This window comes from Artibeus jamaicensis, unplaced genomic scaffold (assembly GCF_021234435.1).
Source record: "Artibeus jamaicensis isolate MK-2021 breed Jamaican fruit bat unplaced genomic scaffold, CSHL_Jam_final scaffold_660, whole genome shotgun sequence".
NCBI lineage: Eukaryota > Metazoa > Chordata > Mammalia > Chiroptera > Phyllostomidae > Artibeus > Artibeus jamaicensis.
In genome coordinates this window covers 7591353-7608970 of record NW_026522052.1, presented here as the reverse complement: position 1 = coordinate 7608970, position 17618 = coordinate 7591353, and the positions used below count along the sequence as shown (strand labels likewise).

The following is a 17618-nucleotide window of genomic DNA, read 5'->3' as shown; positions in this document are numbered from 1 at the left end:
TGGTAGGGGAGGGAGAGAGAGGAGGAAGGGGTGGGAAGAAAGAGAGAGAGAGGAGAGAGGGGTTGGGGAAGGATGGAGGAGGAAGACGGAGGTGAAGAGAGGCTGCCCAGCCTTTGTGAAGTGGAGGGAGCCCTGCACCCCCGCCCCACGCCCACGGCCCCTGCTGACCGAACTTCTCCCCGCAGACCCCACGCTGTGGACGCAGGAGCACGTGCGGCAGTGGCTGGAGTGGGCGATAAAGGAGTACAGCCTGATGGAGATCGACACCGCCTTTTTCCAGAACATGGATGGCAAGGAACTGTGTAAAATGAACAAGGAGGACTTCCTCCGAGCCACCTCCCTCTACAACACAGACGTGCTGTTGTCACACCTCAGTTACCTCAGGGAAAGTAAGTGCCTATGTATTCTGGGCCCTGAACCGGCCCCGGAGGGTGTAGCCCACATGCCGGGGGCCGGGAGAAAGCTCTGCCCGGCTGCTGCCAGCGAAGATGGGATGCCCACGGAGTCCGTGCGGGGAAGGAAGTTGGGTCCCTGCGTGGGAGTATGCTGGGCAGATGCCGCAGGTGCTGTGGGTTTGGGTCTGTCACATTGCCAAGGCCACGGCTCCTACTGACCCTGCAGGAGGGCCGGCCCAGCCCCATGCTGTCAAAGGAAGGCGATGAGGAATGGAGGAAACGTAAGGAGCTGTGGCCCCAAGGGGTCTGCCAGAGGCTGCCCACGCCCCACCCACGAAAGCCCCTGCCCAGACACTACTCAGCCCTGTGATTATAAATACATGGACGCCCTCGCTGGCGTTTTCCTGAGCAGTGCTTAGGGTTCCTGCGGTAATTCTAGATTCACGGACCTAGGATTTAAGGATTTGAAATTACACATTAAGTTCCTGTTATCCTTGGGGTCACCCTGGCCCCTCCCAACCCCACCTTCATGGCCGCCACCTGCACCCCCTTCTGAGCTGAACAAGGAAAGTAGCAGGCGCCACAGGGTGTTAGATCTGTCCAAAGCTTTCCCCTGACACAGGGTGCAAAGAGCTTCAGAACAGGAGAGTTTACGAAAGAAAGCATGCAGTTGTCCAGGGGGGTTCTCCGCGACAGCGTTCTGTAGCGCCGACAATTTGATATGAAACCCGGAGACAGGAACAGAGAACTCTTTGCGGCCCGCTGACCGTCTTGGCCTTGACTCTTCGCCGGAGATCCAGGCCAGGTGGTCAATCAGTGGCCCGCGTATGAAAGGACTATTCTGTGGAGAGATGGTACTGAGATCAGGGGTTGAAGCTACAGGGAAACAGATGTGGACTCATTCTGCGAGGAAGCTTTCTACCTGTCAGCCCGGCCCAAAGGCAGGCTGACAGGCTCAGGTTATACAGTGTTTGCCGTCAGTGGCCAAGGCTGCGGGGAATCTTGAAGGCATTAAACTTGGAGAGAATGAGTCTGATGATTCCAAAGCCCCTTCAAAGCCGAGATCCTTGGACAGTGGCTATGGGCTGCCTTTCGGGTCTCCTGGGCCCTGGGTTACTTTGTTCTTCCTTTGCTCTCTGTTGTTCAGGGGTCTTCAGTTTGTCACCCTTGCAAATGTCTGTCCTGTTCTGCATCAGGGAGCTGCGTGGCGTGGCACAGTGCACTCTGGCTTTAAAAATGAAAAATTTTAAAAATGCTTCAGAAGTTTCCACCGCTGGCTCCAGGCTCCTCAGTCACCTCGGTGGAGTGTCTGGCACCCGGGGGGGGGAGGGAGGGGGGCGTGAGTGACGCAGTACATGTTAACGCCACAGCCATGACCTCACGTCTGAGTCTTGCTGCCACGTGAGGTGAGCCCGAGAAACAACCATTTCAAAAAGGGGGGGGGCAATGTTCCACCCAGTTTTTTCCTGAGCTTTGGAGAATTAGCATTTTCTAGCAATCTGTATTTCTCAACCTTTAAGTGTTTATAGAATTTTTTAAAAACAGGGTCTTTGTGCAGAACCCTGCAACGATGCCAGCTAGGCAGGGCAGGTGTGGAAGTGCGCTGGAGGGGAGACCAGCAAAGCAAAAGCCCCAAAGGGGCCTGGTTTCTGCTTCCCCTGGATCAGATGGGAGGAGGACCAGTGGTCCCCAGCCCCTTGTCTTCCTTTGTGAGAGAAGGGATGGACAGCAGCAGCAGGGGGCCAATAATTTTGGGCTCCGTGACAGGTGCCCTTGTTGGGGAAATGGTCAAGCTCATTTGGACTTGATGTGTGGGGAAAGCCCACTCACCCCATAGGGTCTCTAGGCCCTGCTTTCCAGCAGGGCCGTAAACAGCCTGAGTCTCCTCTAGACCCTAACGTGAGACCAGGAATTTGGTGAGCTGGTCATCGCAGCCACTGAAGGGGCTCTCAGCTGAATGAGAGCAAACGAGAGAGTGGGAGATGGGGGGCCAGGAAATGTGGTATTTAGGGGGTGTAGGCAGCAGGGCAATGAGAAGTGTAGCTGGCTTCTTTTTTCCTTCTTTGTTTTTAAGAATATTTGTGGACACCAAGGAAGATGCCCCGAAGTAACGAAAAGAAAAGGAAGTTTGCAGAAAGGAACTTATTAGTGGGACAAACTCCCAGTGTTGAGAGGAGATGGAACGAAGTGTGTGTGTGATACAATGTTGAGTGAAGTAGCTAAATAGAAAGAGCTCCGTGAGTTGATATAAAAACCACATCTGCCCACAAAAGCAAAAACTGAAATGCCTACATCAAGTCCGTAAAAACTCGCCCCAGCCCGGTATCGTCATAGTCTAGAGGCCCTTGGAGGAACCTCCACTTAAAATGACCAGCTACCCTGGAAAAGCAACTTTGATTCGTGCTTCTTTTTCATTGGTGTCCACCTTCAGGTTCCAGCCTCTGGGACGGAGGCTTTGGGTGGCGGTTGGCCTGCAGAACCGCGGCAGGAGGTCACGTGCCTGGGGGCCGTCTGCTGCCCGGATTGCCAGGAATCCCTGGTGTCCACCGGCATGTCTTCAAACACTTGATTGTTTTTCCAGACTGACTTCCAGCGGGCGTTCTGTGCTGAGGCAGGGAGGCCAGCGCTTGGGGGAGAGAGGTCGGACAGCTGAGGAGAGTCAGGAGGAAGGGACGCGATGCCCTGTGCTTTGTCACCTGTCCCGTTGCTGAGGAGGGCACGAGGCTCAAATGTCTGCACTTGGGTGGGAAGTGGAGGGGAAAGAGCTGAGCTCCTCTGCACGACGGAGGAGGTACAGCGGGCTAAGGGGAGGCCACGGGGGAGGAGGGCTGGAGAGCTCAGAACAGACCTGTGGCGTGGAAGGCTCCGAGTCGGATGTGCTTCCCCGAAGTGCCCGATCTATCTGCACGTGGGCGGTGAAGAGGAAACCGTGTAGGACGGGCAGCTCCGGCATTGCGCACTTTCACAGAACGTGCACATCGACTCTGACTGCCTCGGGGGCAGCTATACTTTAAATGTTAAATAACACAGTGTTTTAAAGATTTTATTTATTTATTTTTAGAGAGAGAGGAAGAGAAGGAGAAAGAGAGGGAGAGAAACATCAGTGTGTGGTTGCTGCTAGTGTGCCCCCCACTGGGGACCTGTCCCACCTCAACCCAGGCACGTGCCCTGCCTGGGAATCAAACTGGCGACCCTTTGGTTTGCAGGCCAGCACTCCATCCACGGAGCCACACCAGCCAGGCCTAAAAACAAATTTTAATTTTCCAGGGTGGAGAATAAATAGCAATGCCCCAAGCCCTTCTATCCCCGCCCGGTACCCTGGCATGTTGACATTAGTCTAGCCTCTCTGTGGGAGAGGAGTACTGTTTCTTTAGACCCAGGCTTTTCAGCTGTCCCCAACAGAGTGGCTGTCCCCCAAGCCGTCCCTCTGTAATGCTGCGCGCACTTGAAATGGGAGAGCAACCGGGTGAGCAGAAGGGTGCAGAGAGTTCTGAGGATCTTTCTGGAGCCTCCTGGGGACTCTAGGACTCAGGTGTGCATCTCCCCAGGTGTCCTTCTCTTTACAAGGACAGCACGCCCCCTTGTGGACACCACATGGAGTATCTATAGTCCCCATTGTAAAGCTAAAGCAACTGAGGCCTGGAGTGCTTTGGAAACTGGCTCGAAGGCACACATGTAGCCAGTGAAGTCCACCTGGACTCCAAGACCCAGGCCTGGGATGCCCTAGGCTGCAGCCGGGCCCACAGCCCCGCCTCTGAGCTGAGATGGCCGAGACAGCTGGAGCTAACCTGCGCCACACTTGTCCTCCCATCTCTGCTTCAGAATTAGCCTCATTCCCCTGGGCCTTCCATGCTGAGAGCCAGACCACTTTGCCCACAGCGTTTTCTGTTTTTATTTGTCCCAAGAGATAAATGCTTTCTGAAAACTTTCCTGCGGCCTCCTGGAATGGGGCAGATTAGCCAAACCTATCGCCACACTAGCCCTGTCCTTCCCTCTTCCCCGTGGTGCCCCACTCTGGACCCGAATGGCAGCCCCCCAGTATCTCACTTGGGCACAGCCCGTTTGGCAGGGCCCATATTTACAGTCGTGGGCTGCAGGAAGTGAGATTGGGCAGGAACCCAAAGGGGGTGAGGGCTGCCCTAGCTGGCAGTTCAAACTCAGGGCCACTGGGGGGAGTTTGGGGTTTCTGGGAGCTCAGGAGGTCCTGGGCGGGGTGGCCACAGGCAGGAGAAGGAAAAAGAGCCCTTTTCGTTTGATGAGAAGTCAGGTTCCACACGGGTAACGGGGTCTGGCCCATGAGAGCTGCTGAGAAACTGTGTTCTTAAACAGTGGCGGCACAGAGATGATGCAATATGCTGTGTGACAGGGAGGCCACAGAGAAGGTGTCTATCTGGAGTCTCATTTTTAATTTAAACTTAATGGAAAACACATTTGGCCTCTTGCGGAGTCCCCACCGGCAGCCTCAGAGGACCGGGTAAAGGTGATGGGTCCAGGCCTGGTGAAGCGTTATCCCTTCCAGGCCCGGCTCTGGCCGGGGAGAGCGAACTGGATCCCAGCAGACCAAAGGCCAGGTCTCCCGGGACCCAGCAGTCAGCCAGCCAGGCCTTACCTTCCTCCTCCCTCCACCCTCCCCACCCAAGCCATCGACACAGTGCAGAGAAAAGGGAGACCCAGAGTCAACGAGCCGACGAGAATGAGAATTCTCCGTGAGACAGACAGGAAGGCTTGGGCACTGGGACGCCCCTTGTCTGTACCCGGTGCCTCAGGTACAGAGCCGGTTAGGTGGGGTAGTGCAGCCCTGCAGAAAACCCAATTGTTGGGCTCTGCCCAACGCCCACAAGGCTTTACTCCACTCACTTCCATCGTCTTTCAGATCCCGAATAATATCTCGAGCGGTGGATGGACTCCGAAACGGAGGTGTATTTTTCCTTATGTTTTCACATTGGGAAAGCCGTTCCATTCTCAACGTCGGCCACGGCATGCTATTCAGGACCCCGAAGAGAAATGCGCATGTGCCTGTGTATATGCGTTAGCACATAAACAAAGAGGAAAGTAAACAAATGTTTCAACTGAAGTGTAACATACAGAGAAGTGCAAAACTCATAAATGGGCAACTCAAAGAATTATCATAAATAATTACCACCCACTCGTTTAAATACCCCCAGGTCAAGGAATAGACTAGAAGCCTCCCTCCTCCATCATCACCCCACGCTCCTGAAAGGTAGGATGACAAGGGGAGATGGTTTGCAACGCCATAGGTGAGCGTTGTCAGTTTCTGAGATTCAGCCTGCAGGCTGCAGGTCTGCTGGACTGGAATGGGCCTCCTGCCTCCTGGGCTTCCTGGCTGTGTGATCCCGGGCAAAGTACTTGACTTCCCTGAAATGGAAACACTGGATTTGCAGGGGTCACGGAAGGCTACTTGAGAGGCAAGTGTAAAGCCTCTGCCACAAGTAGCCGACCACGAGTGTTGTCTTCCTCCTCCCCTCGGCCTGTGGACTCTGAGGCGGCCGTGTTGGGAAAGACCAGGACTTCAGCAGCACAACAGCCTCACACAGAAAGAGCCGGAAAGCAAGAGCAAGAAATCCAGAGCCAGAGCGCAGGGGGCCAGGTTTCCGGGAGGACCGTCTAAGGGAATGAGCACGTTCCCTTAGGCACAGGGTGCACCCCGCCACCCTGGGTAGCGTGGGGAACTTAATGAGGAGCAGAGGACAGAAGGGAATGCTGGTCCCCCAGGAGGGAGGGCGGATGCGCGTGACCAGCCCCTCCCCAGGGAAGCCAGCCTCTCCTTCTAGGAGTGAAACTTGAACCGAGAACAGTCTTCAGGGCAAAATCCTTTTCCTAGGTTACCATGAAATATGTATTTCATGCGAGCTTTGCAGAGGTCAAAGGACCCTTTCTCTTGGCTTTCTGGGAGTTTCCTGTGGAACTCACGTGTGCCCGGAGAAGAACTTCCAGCACGGGGGGAAATTTAATAAATGCGGTTTATCTAAGCTTCGTGCTCTTAGCTAAATCTGCCCTAATGACTCGGCAGTTTGCTCCTCTGAGACCATCATTTTTCTTTATTTGCTCCAGCCATGAGGTTTTAGCCTGAGGGAGAGAATGTCGGGGACCGAGAGGCAGACATTCCTGGTCTTACTCCTGAGACTTTTTTCTATTCCCTTGGAACATTTGGTTCCATTTCTTAGCCTCCCTCTAGTCATGGAGCATTATTTCTTATTGCAGGAGGACCCATTCGTAACTGTGATTCCAGAGGACAAGACTAATGTCCAGCAAGCTCTCTTATAATGGGCTTATTGTATGTGATGGTGGGAGAAGGGATGTAAAAATAATCATGATAATAGCTAGCATTTAGTGAACAATTATTATGAGCCATGGTCTTTCTGAGCAATTTATATGTGGTGATTTACACTGTCTGCACAACGCCACCTTAGGTGTGATGATTTGTCCATTTTACATACATGAGGAGCCTATGGCTTAGCGGACTAGGCAAACTGATGCATGTCACAAGGCTGTGTACGAAGTGGCGAGTCTAATTTTAAGCTCTGGTTTGCATAACAACTATGTTCAGATGAGGTTGCCCCAGCCTCACTTGGTCCTTAGTATTTGTGAGAATGGACCAACCAAACGCATCTGGTTCCTGGACTGCACGTGCCCGGGACTGTCTCCTTTCTAAATCGGCACCTGCGTGTCCACACTTCGGCATCTCGTGGGCTCAGTACCATCATGTCCCTGCCACTCCTCCTTTTTTTCTGGAACTATTTCAGAGCTAGAAAGAAGTTGCCCAGGCCAGAAGTCAGAGGTTCCAAGCAGTTGGACGGTTTTTATAACACTCTCTCCCTCCGAGTCTGGCTGGGCGGGGCACACTTTTGCTGGGAGGCAACCAAACGCCCACGGCTGGGTGGGGCCGCAGCTCCACTCCTGCCTCCCTTCCTTGCCTGGAGACTAAAAATAGGAGTGTCTGCCAGCCCCTTCCCTGCGGCAAGCCCTGGCACCGGAGTCCGCCCACTCGCCCACAGTGAGCAGGGAAAGGGGTCCCTCTCAGAGACTCGTTCAGCTTCCAGCAGCCCTGCGGAGCTCATCCCGTCTTGGTAAACGCAGGTCCCAGCCCGGGTCTTCATAGCACGTTAGAGGTTCCCCAGGAGAATTGGAGGAAAGAAAAACCTACAAATAAAACTCTTGAATTTGCTTGAATCTAAAGAATAAGACAAGTATTAGGAAAGAAGGGAGAATGTTTTTATACAACAACAACAACAAAAACCCTACAATGCTTTTTAAATGCCTGCACTAGTACCCGATAGACACGGCATGCATTACAGTTTAATTTTAAAAGATTGTACAATGTATCAGAAGTCAAGGATGACAGGAAATTCGATGGGTTGTGCCTCACGTTCAGTTGCCTTCTCTCAGACATATGCAGAGGGAGGCAAAGTGACTGCCGAGACAACTGCCACCGCCCCCCCCCCCCACTCTACCACAGCCACTCCCCGAGTGCCCGGCAGCCGGTCAGAGGGCCTGCCAGTGAGCCCAAAGGCTGTCCTAGCAGGAGGGGCTGTCGGTCTTCCCCTCCAGGGCCTGGAGGGCTGCACGCTGCAGTCGACTCTGGCCGCTGTACAAAACCAAACCAAAACAGAGAAGAATGCCGCGGACACTGTGTGTCGGGCCTGCTGATTGGCCACCCACTGCTACAGTTCGACCGCTTCATTGGGCGGATGGAGAAATCGAGGTCTAGACCTAGAGACCTGCTTAGGGGTGTTAATGGCAGAACCAGGAGAGGCCCTGGGTGCTGACTCCCGTCCCGGGTTCCTGCTGTGAGGTAGTGTGGACCCGAGGACCGCGCATGGCTGCTGGGGAGCTCGTGGGCGTGCGCCCACGGACATTCTGTGCTGCCTACTCTGGCCCTAACTCCAGGAAGCTGTCACAGTCCCCAGGATGGATTACATTAACTCTTTGTCCCAGCCAATCACCTGTCCCTCTTCCCCTCTCCACGTCTGTCCCGCCCCCCTGCACCTCCTGCTCTTCATCTCAGGGGCGTGTCCCGGTTGTAACCTGCTTTCGCTTTCCCTTTCAGGTTCACTGCTGGCCTATAACACAAGCTCCCATGCAGACCAGTCCCCACGACTGAGTGTCAAAGAAGGTAAGTCCGTTCTCTCGTGCACCTAGAATTTCGCTCAGTACTGGGCGCAGCGCCGTTCCGCGCTGTTAACGAGGGTGTAGGGCGGCTCCCCTCTGTGCGCCAACCTTCTCGCTCCGCGTAGACAGCGTTTTCAGGCGTCCGAGACCAGACGCCAATGCGTGTCCAGCTTGTATTGCTGGTTGGGGGGAAAAAAAGGCAAGATTTTGAAACATCTTGTATAATAATAATGACATAGAGACAAGATTGGAAGTTGTTACTCCTTGAGAAAAAATATGTCGGTCTTAGAATGAAATGGATATCACTCCCTGTCAAAACTGAAAACTGTGTTTTCTCTGCTAAAGATAAGGAAATGATTTTTAGGGGTTATTGGAACGCTGCATTTCCAACAACATTTAAACAACTTTTACCAAGTGCAAAGTGGCGATTTGAGGATTTGGTCTAGTTGATTTGGTTCGGCTGAGAGAGGAGAACGGTTGCGGTGAACACTTTCACCAGTGACAATTTTAGCACACATCACAGTAGCATTTTTCAACATCTCTATTTATGAAACAGTATTGTAAAGGTTTATTGCTCCAGATACTGTGTTACAGTGTAGGCACGGAGTGAATGAAATGGCAAAAGGAGGAAAAACTGTGAACAAGGAAAACTTACCCAAGGGAAACGAAGCGTTCCTTGGAGGAGGGAACAGGGGCACAGCGCGCTTTCTCTCTGCCTCGGGTCTCCCTCCTTCCCTGCCTTTCTTTAATGCACACCTACTATAATGTAGAAGGAAGGCAGAAGATTTTCGTATTGGCTGCATTTCGAGTAGCACAGCATAAAACGTCAGAGAATGTAAGACCCTTCTCATGGAATAAATTTCAAGACCATTTGGTTCCAAGTCTTCAGGGGCTCCCCAGCCAGGTGGCTCCATTGGTTGGAGCATCGTCCCACACACTGAGTTTCTGCAGGTTTGACTCACAGTCAGGAACATACCTGGCCTGTGTGTTCAGTCCCCAGTCACGTTTGGGAAGCAGCAAGTCAACGTTTCTCTCTCTCCTTCTCCCTTCGTCCTTCCTTCCTCTCTCTCTCCAAAATCAATAAATATATCCTTGAGTAAGGATTTTTTTAAAAATCCCTCATGGATGATGAGGAAACAGACACAAACAACCCAGGTGTCTCGGCCAAGGTCACATCTTCGATCACATAAGATTTTGTATTTCCCGTTAGTAATTTATTATAATCAAATGATGATTAAAAAAAATCAGTGGAGAAAATCTACAATGTGATGAATCGGATTGTAAACTTTCGTGGTTTTCATTTGCCTCCCACTCCCTTACCCCGCCCTGGGACGGTTCTATTTATGCTACTGTTTTCCTTTCCAAATCAAGTCGATTGAACTTTTCCGTGCAAACTCAATTACAGTGACTCATTCTACAGTCCAAGCCACATTTTACTTGATGGCCTACTTAACATCGGGTTGCAAGTGTCTGTAAGAGAAAAAATGCATTAGAGTAAGTAACTCACACGATTGGCTGTCGGGGCACGTTCAGCTTCCTTGGGGGAAACTGCTTCATCTCTCCGAGTGTCCTAATGTCCCAGCAGATGAAGGGGCTGAGCTGAATCCATTCGAGTCGAGCCCAGGCTCGAGTCGGTGGCTTCCAGGGCAATGACTTGGGAGCCACAGAGTGAGGGCCCTGCCTTCATGCAGAGCCACTTTGCTTCGGTCTAGTTCAGTTATGGAACTTCATTTCATTCCAGGTAGGAGCCCACTTCTTGGATGGAAGAGAGAGAGACAGGAGGAAAGGCCTGGAGGGAAAAGAAAGAAGGGAAGGGAAGGAGGGAGAGAGGGATAAGGTCCTTGAATGTTCCTCCAGCTCCGCAGGCCGAGGCCGGCTGGCAATGTCAGTATTAACTAATGAGGCTCTGGGGCAGAGCCAAGGAGAGGATTTTGACATTGGGTTTACAATAGAGATTTCAGTTTAGAAGCTAGTTTGTCCGAGTTGAACTGTGTTAATAACCAACACATATTACTCCTCCAGGGGTCTTAGCTTTCAGCCCTCTCCTCTGCCTGCCATGTTGCATTTCCTTCCCTTGGTCCTTTTGTGCACAGAGAGTCCATTTGTGAGGCCACCAGGCTTATTCAGGCATCCCCGGAGCTGCTCGCTCTAGCTGGGTAGCAACCCTCTTCTGAAATGAATTAGCGGTAGTATCCAGGCAAACGCCTGCTGCCAGGGTCTCATTCAGGTGGTGCTGGGCATTTATCTCCCCACATTGGCCCTGGCCTCCAGAGACGATTAAGGCTGCGCTTTGCAGGTGCGTCTTTTGTCCCCAGTAACGCTTTCCACTCGAGCTGTCTCGCTGCTCCGTTGCCTCCCCCTTGTGAGATGGTCTGAATCTGTCTGAGCCGCCAGCAGCCACAAAACAAAGTGCATTAGCAAGACAAAGCTGACCCAGCTTCTCCAGCCTCCCCACCTCGCTCTCTTCTGCTTTTCTCTAATCCCTACCTTTAGTTCTTAAAATATTAAATGGAAAAATAAAGAGGACCCATCACACACCCTGGCTCCATCTCGTTCAAATGAAGACACTCACAGAGCCCCAAACAAACCCAGAGTTCATCGAAAGCACCAGGGTCCTCTTTGTGCATGTGCGCGCACGCCACGCACACTCCACACAGGCAGGTGCTGGCGTCCAGCACAAAGGAAGGAAGTTGGGGAGATGATGTCTGTGCATGCTTCTTCAACACACATATCAGATTAGAGTGCCTTTGACTTTGCTATGGCATAATCGTCCTTCCAGCTTGTGTCTTGGAAAGGACTGCGCCCTCTAAGGGCTACTTATGCCCATGAAGTAAGATTAGTTTTAAAAAATTCATTTATAATGGTCTTTAAGTCCCTTAACAAAATATTCTATGGCTGTAGACTGGACCCAACTAGAACAGCTGTGATCCCTCTACTGTTAGTCACCAAGGCCAATGCACTGAAGGAATATATGTGATGGAAGCTTCACTGCCCGTTCGCAGCAGCAGCCACGGCTGCCATGTGCGGGGATGTTGGTGATGCTCTGGGCACATTCACACGCTGTGCCTCTGCTTTCGAGCCCGGCAGCCCCCTGGGAGGCAGACACGATCTTCTCCGCTTCACAGGCAGAGAGTGTGAGGCTGGGCGATGTCAACGGCAGAGCAAGGGCTCACACCCAGGTTGCGGGTCAGGGTCCTGGGCTGCACCTGGTGTCCCCGACAAACAGCCCTTCTGCCTCCAGCTGGCTTTTCATGGAAACAGGACTTGGCCTAAGTGTACAGTTTGGGCAGAGATTTGAATGTTTTTCCTCTAGTTTTCTCCATCCGCACCGTTTTCCCGCGATCGCCCCCACCTACATCCCTGCCATTCTCTTTTCCCAAAGATGAATTCGTACGCACCCCCTGCGTGGCACCACTGCCCAATCTAACTACGCAGGGAGCACCAGGTGAGCTTTTCACATGTACTGGTGCCACAGGACCAACACGGCGCGACTCTACTCGTGTGAGGCACCTGGAGCAGTCTCACCTGACAGACAGAAGGTGGGATGGCGGGTCCCACGTCTGGGGGCCGGGGGAGGAATGGGGAGTTATTGTTTAGTGGGGACAGAGTTCCAGTTTGGAAAGATAAGAAGTTTGATTGTTCTGGATGCACAACGTGAATGCACTTATTGCTGCCGACACACACTGAAAAATGGTTGAAATAGTAAATGCTATATATGTTTTACAATGAAAATGCAAAAATACAATATCCATGCCCGGACCCCCAACAGGACCGGTTCATTCAGAGTCTCTAGGAGGGACAGGTGGGCAGTGAAAAGGTTGCAAGCTCTGCAGGCTACTCTGGCAGCTTGCAGCCAAAATTCAGAAGCCCTGCCAACATGATAGGGACACAAAGTAGAGCGAGGAGAGTAAGACCCATCTCGGAACCGCCCAGGTTTCGTTGGAGATGCGCTGGGCAGTGGATCTTGACCTTTGTGGCCTCAACTCAACCTAGAAAAGGAAGAGCAGGACCTATTGGTATACAAATGAAGGTGTAGGCTGAGCAAAGGATGAGGATTAAAAAATTAAAAATAAAAAGGAGATTCGTGGTAACTTGAATTTACAAGGAGGACACTGGGGCCCTAGAAGTTAAGTGGCTTTTGCAAGTACATATAGCCCTGGAGCCAGGACCGCTGGCCCCCCAAACCCTGTTCTCTCCACCCTCCACGCTGGGGCACCGAGGTGCAGGTCAGAGCTCCCCCTGGTTTTCCTGGTGAACCCTGCCCTGGGGCCCTCCCCACGTCCGCAGCCGGACAACCAGCTTGCACGAATCAGCAGATCTCTCTCCTTCGGAGAGCTTTGCACACGTAAACCCTCATTTCCTCAGGGTCATGCTGGATCTGTTTAAATGCCTCTGACTCTCCAAAAGTCAGAGGATATTGAGCTCCCTGTTTATTAACTCCTGGAACTCATAAACTCACCATGGCCCGCACAGCCTTGAGCTTCCAGCCCCAGCCTGGGAAGCCACGCAGGACCTGCTGCTGAATGCAAAACCGCTTCCCCACCTCGGTACCTTGTCTGCCTGCCTGCCTGCCTGCAAACGGCCATCTCCAGTGGTTGCCTTGGCTGATGGATAAAAAGTCTGTCTGCTTATGCACCAAGCACAGGAAACAGAGTGGAGAAACTCTGAAATGTGTCTCTTCTGGTAGCCTGACAGGAACCAGAGACTGTGCCCACGAGAGTCCTGCCTCTCTCCGGAGGCTCCAGGTGGCAGCGGCCGGTTGCAGCTCCTCACTATTTGCTAAGCGTCTCATGTCCACGGCCTCATCTGTGCCCCACGCTGTCACCAGGGATGGCAGGGCTGATGTTACTAGGATCCCATTCTGTAGGCAGAGCAGACAGGACACAGACGGATGGCAGGGTGCATTTGACGTCCCCCCCGGGTTTTAGAGCAGAGTAGCGTTCAAGTGCAGGTCCCTCAGGTTCTCCCCTCCCTCCGGGCTGCTTCTCACACCTCGGTGTGTCCAATCCAAGCATCTGCCAGCCTCTCACACCTTCCTTAGTGAATGCCCTCCATTGACCTAGAGCAGGTATTACTCTTTCATTTCAGCATTATAACATATTGGCTAAACTCTCGGGCTTTGAATGCAGACAGACTCTGTGACCTTGGACAAGCCACTGAGTCTTTTTTGCTGCCTTGATTTTCTCACATAGAACATGAGGATAATTTTCATGACCCTTCAGACAGGAGAGCGTGCCCACGCATTGCCAAGCACAGTGTCTGACACACCGTTCCACGTTCGACATTAGCTTCATGGGGTGTGACAGTCATTATATTATTGTTGCAAAATAAGTCTACTATTTTTGAGGGAGGATCATGAAGGATACCAGAGCCCATCCCGTGACGTGGGAATGCCATGGGCGCCAAGTCACTTCAAGTCTTATTAGGCAGACACGTGTGTGGAAGTGTTGAGGAATAACACGAATCTGCGTGCCGTGAAATGGAACCACGCACGCTACATGTAACAAGTTCCCCGAGAGTGAGGAAGAGACGAAACATCACTCAATGCTCAAGTCCAACGTCCACTCCGAACCTTTCACGTGGCTGAGGAGATGGGAGGCCAGAGAAGACGGGTCCAGCCCAGGCCACGCAGGTGGCGAAGTCCCTCAGTGCCTCGGTCAGGAGTGGACCCAAACTCTGTGCCTTGTGCCCTCCTCCACCACACCCATTCATCTCCTCACTCACTAAGGAACTGCTCTGTGGGGGACGCGAGCCCGAGCCGGGAACTGCGGTGCCTGGGCAGCACCTACCCCCCGGGGCTTAGAGGCCGAGACACGGCTGGGGCCGTACGTAAGGAACACTGGGCATTGGAGTGTGAGCGACGTGTCAGCAAATCCTGCCATTTCCCGCTGTGTTCACACCCTCTGTGGAGTGGCCTTTCTGATTTAATTTTAGAGGTCGATGGGAGGCCTCTAGAAATACGCCGCAGGGTGGTGCTGGGCAAGGATCATGACAGGGAGGGACGGTGTCAGACACCGAAGATGACCTCAGTCGCAGTGCCTGGGTCTGCCATGCACTGTGGGGCTGTGACGGGAGGCGGCTCCTGTTCATGCTGGGTTTGGGGGAAGGGACCCACCCAGGAGGGTTCCTGGAGGCCGGGGGCGGCGTGGGGCTGCCCCATGGAGGCACCAAGGCCTCCGTGTGACACGTGGCCCACAGGAAACTGAAAGGCCCAGTGGGATGTCTCCCTGTGAGACAGGAAGCTCAGCAAAGGAGCCCCCAGCCAGGGATTTGCTTCAAGCTAAGCAGGGCCAAGGAGGGGAAGTGGGTGGGGGTCGAGCTGAAATCAGATTGGCAGGATTGGAGGGCCCAGCTGTGAAATTTTCTATAACTTAAGTTTTAGAAGGTGCCCTGAGTTTTGTTTTAACGGGGAAAGTGTGGATGAGTGCAGGACATCTATGCCTGCAGCCACGCGCTGTATGTATGGAGTGGTGAAAGAGGGCGGTGTGTTTTCAGGTCCTGCATCGGGGGAGGGTGGGCTTCGGGTGGCATCCTGAGTGGGAGGGAGGGTGCACAGAGTGTCCAGGTGTTTGGCGTGGGCGTGGGCGTGTGGGGGGTGGTCTGGCACACGTGTACCGTAGGAAAAGGCCTGTAATGCTGTGAGGTAATCTCCTGTTATTTTTAGGGAGTAAATAACATCTCTTATGCAGCAGGTTCTGTGGCTCCACAGGCTCGGTCTATGTCAACTAACATGCACTTAAACTTGAGGGTATGGAGGACTCACAGGAGGGCCTGTGAAGAACTTTGTCATGATATGTTTTTCCTTTATGATGAAATACCTCTAATCCATTTTTAGCAGAAGTAGGGACGGTTGTTGAATGTGTGTGTGAGTTTCTGGGGTCCAAAGGCAAGATTTATTATTACAGAATGGACAGTAGCTTGCTCTTTTGGTTTTTTAAAAATTGTTTTCCTTTGAAATTCCAGAGTTAATGTTTTGTCTGCTTTCGATCTGACCCTCTTTGGAGAGCAGCATGTTTTTTTTTGTGTGAGCTTTTTTCCACCAGAGAGAGAGAGAGAGAGAGAGAGAAAGAGAGAGAGAGAAAGCTTGCTGGAAACAAAGAATCGTTGTCTGTAAACTGTAGCAGGCAGGAAACCCCATTCCCCGGGGAACTCAGCCAGCCAGCCAGCCCTGTCCCGGAGTCAGACTCCAGCTCTCTGAATTCAATTTGACAGCTTGTCTGGGACACTTTCTAAGTAACCATTATCCTTCCTTTCTCTAAGTAAAAGAACTGTTATTTTTTTTCTGTGGGTGTGCTGCGTGTGCTGTTATCACACATGTGGGTTACACGGCAACGAGGACACGCTTTCTCTAAATTATTGGAAACACTTAGCCTGTTTCCTAAGACAAGTGTAAACTTGTTCCAGGATAGAAAGGCAAACAACGTTCGGTATTACACTGTTGCAGGCAGAGAGGGGTTTGGTTGGGGCACTTCTTTTTGTCTTTAGTTTCAGATAAGGCATGAATCTCCTTATTTTAGGGTGCTCTTTCATCTCAAGAATAATTCAAATTGTGTACATTTTATTCCTTGGAGGATTTACTATATATGTATATGTATGTGTGTGTGTGTATGTATATATATATAATATATATTTATATGTATATATATTAAATACACACACAAATATCTTCTAATGGTCATTCTCCTCAGCTTTTGTGTTTGATTAATTCATTATTTTAAAGAGCCCTGGCTGGCATAGCTCAGTTGGTTGGGCGTCAGACTTCAAAGTGCGGGGTCACCAGTTCAACTCCCAATCAGGGCACACATCCAGGTGGCAGGTTCAATCCCTGGTTGGGGTGCATGTGAGAAACAACTGATTGATGTTTCCCTCTCATACTGGTGCTTCTCTCTCTCCCCCTCTCTCTAAAAACAAATAAATAAAATATTTTTAAAACTGTATACCACCATACATCTCACTGCAAGAGAGAGTTCAGAGGGCCGTGCAGGTCAGCCTCAAGGCCCCCGGGGCTGTGCGGGGCTGATGGGCACAGCCCAGGTGACCCTGTAGAGCTCAGAGCAGACACTTCTCTCTCCTGCCCCCTGCAGTCAGTCAGACCAGCTGGCTTTGCCGCCGCAGAGTGAGGGACAGAGAGGCAAGACCGGCCTTCCTGGCGTGCGTGTCTGAAGGCCGCCCAGCCTCCGCCAGGCAGGGTCGCCAGAGGCAGAAGGCCCAGATCAGTCTCAGTCACTTCGGGTCCAGAGATGTGACAGCTTTGCCCAGAAGGACAGTTTTGCCCATTTAGGATCTGACAGAAAACTGTGTCCTTCAGTTGTGAATTGACTCCCGCCTGGTCTGTTTTCAAGCAGAACATTGAACGGGCCCCTGTCCTCCCTTGGCCTCGCACACCCTTCCTGTCCTCCCCACCCCCAACACAGGCGCCTCCCCATCTCCTGGGAAGCCACACTCGCCCTGAGGCCCAGTTCAGACAACCCTCCTCGGTAGGGTCTCAACCACCCCTTCCTCAGTGCTTTGCTCAGACTTACCACTGTTTTTACAATTCAGCATCCAGCAAATCCTATCCTAATGGTCTTTTGTCTTTCACGACCGGAAGTATCTTAAAGGCAGAAACTTAGACAAGGCCATTGGATGGATGGGTGAAAACTTAGATTACATGCCTTAAGCTGCTCCCCAAAAGTTTTCTGTAAAAACTAACCCTTTGTGATATTTCTCACTACAAGGGTGATACTTTGGCATTGTCCACTGCAGAGGGTACTCGTCTTTTTCTCTACCTTGCCGTAAGTGTCCCCTTCATTTGACTCCCAGGCTATTTCTGCGAAGCTGCAATCAGTCCCATCCATAGTAGCGGAGAGAGCCCACCAAGAGCAGAATTCATGCATAAGAAGGTAGCTCCACTTCACCCTTCGGCCCGTTTTCTATCAGCTTAAACTCCCCTAGGATGTGCCTCGGGTCTGGGTCCCCTTGCTGTGGGCGCCAGGGTGAGAAGACAGAACCAAGGACAGACAGCGCCAAGGACAGAACCAAGCCAAGGAGAAGTGACGCCAGGAAAAATGTAACCTCCGCTCCCTCCAGCCTTCCTGTCCTGACCGTTGCTCT

The 17618-nt window shown here is 52.1% G+C and overlaps 1 protein-coding gene across 2 annotated transcripts in view; it reads left to right on the top strand.

Annotated features, from left to right (window-relative positions):
• The window catches only part of FLI1 (Fli-1 proto-oncogene, ETS transcription factor), a 113951-nt gene that overhangs the window by 76141 nt on the left and 20192 nt on the right, over positions 1-17618 (top strand). For both annotated transcript variants that reach the window (XM_037134227.2, XM_037134226.2), the window contains 2 exons: positions 186-389; positions 8464-8529. In XM_037134227.2, coding sequence (XP_036990122.2) covers positions 186-389; positions 8464-8529 — 270 coding nt within the window. The remainder of the gene's footprint in view (positions 1-185; positions 390-8463; positions 8530-17618) is intronic.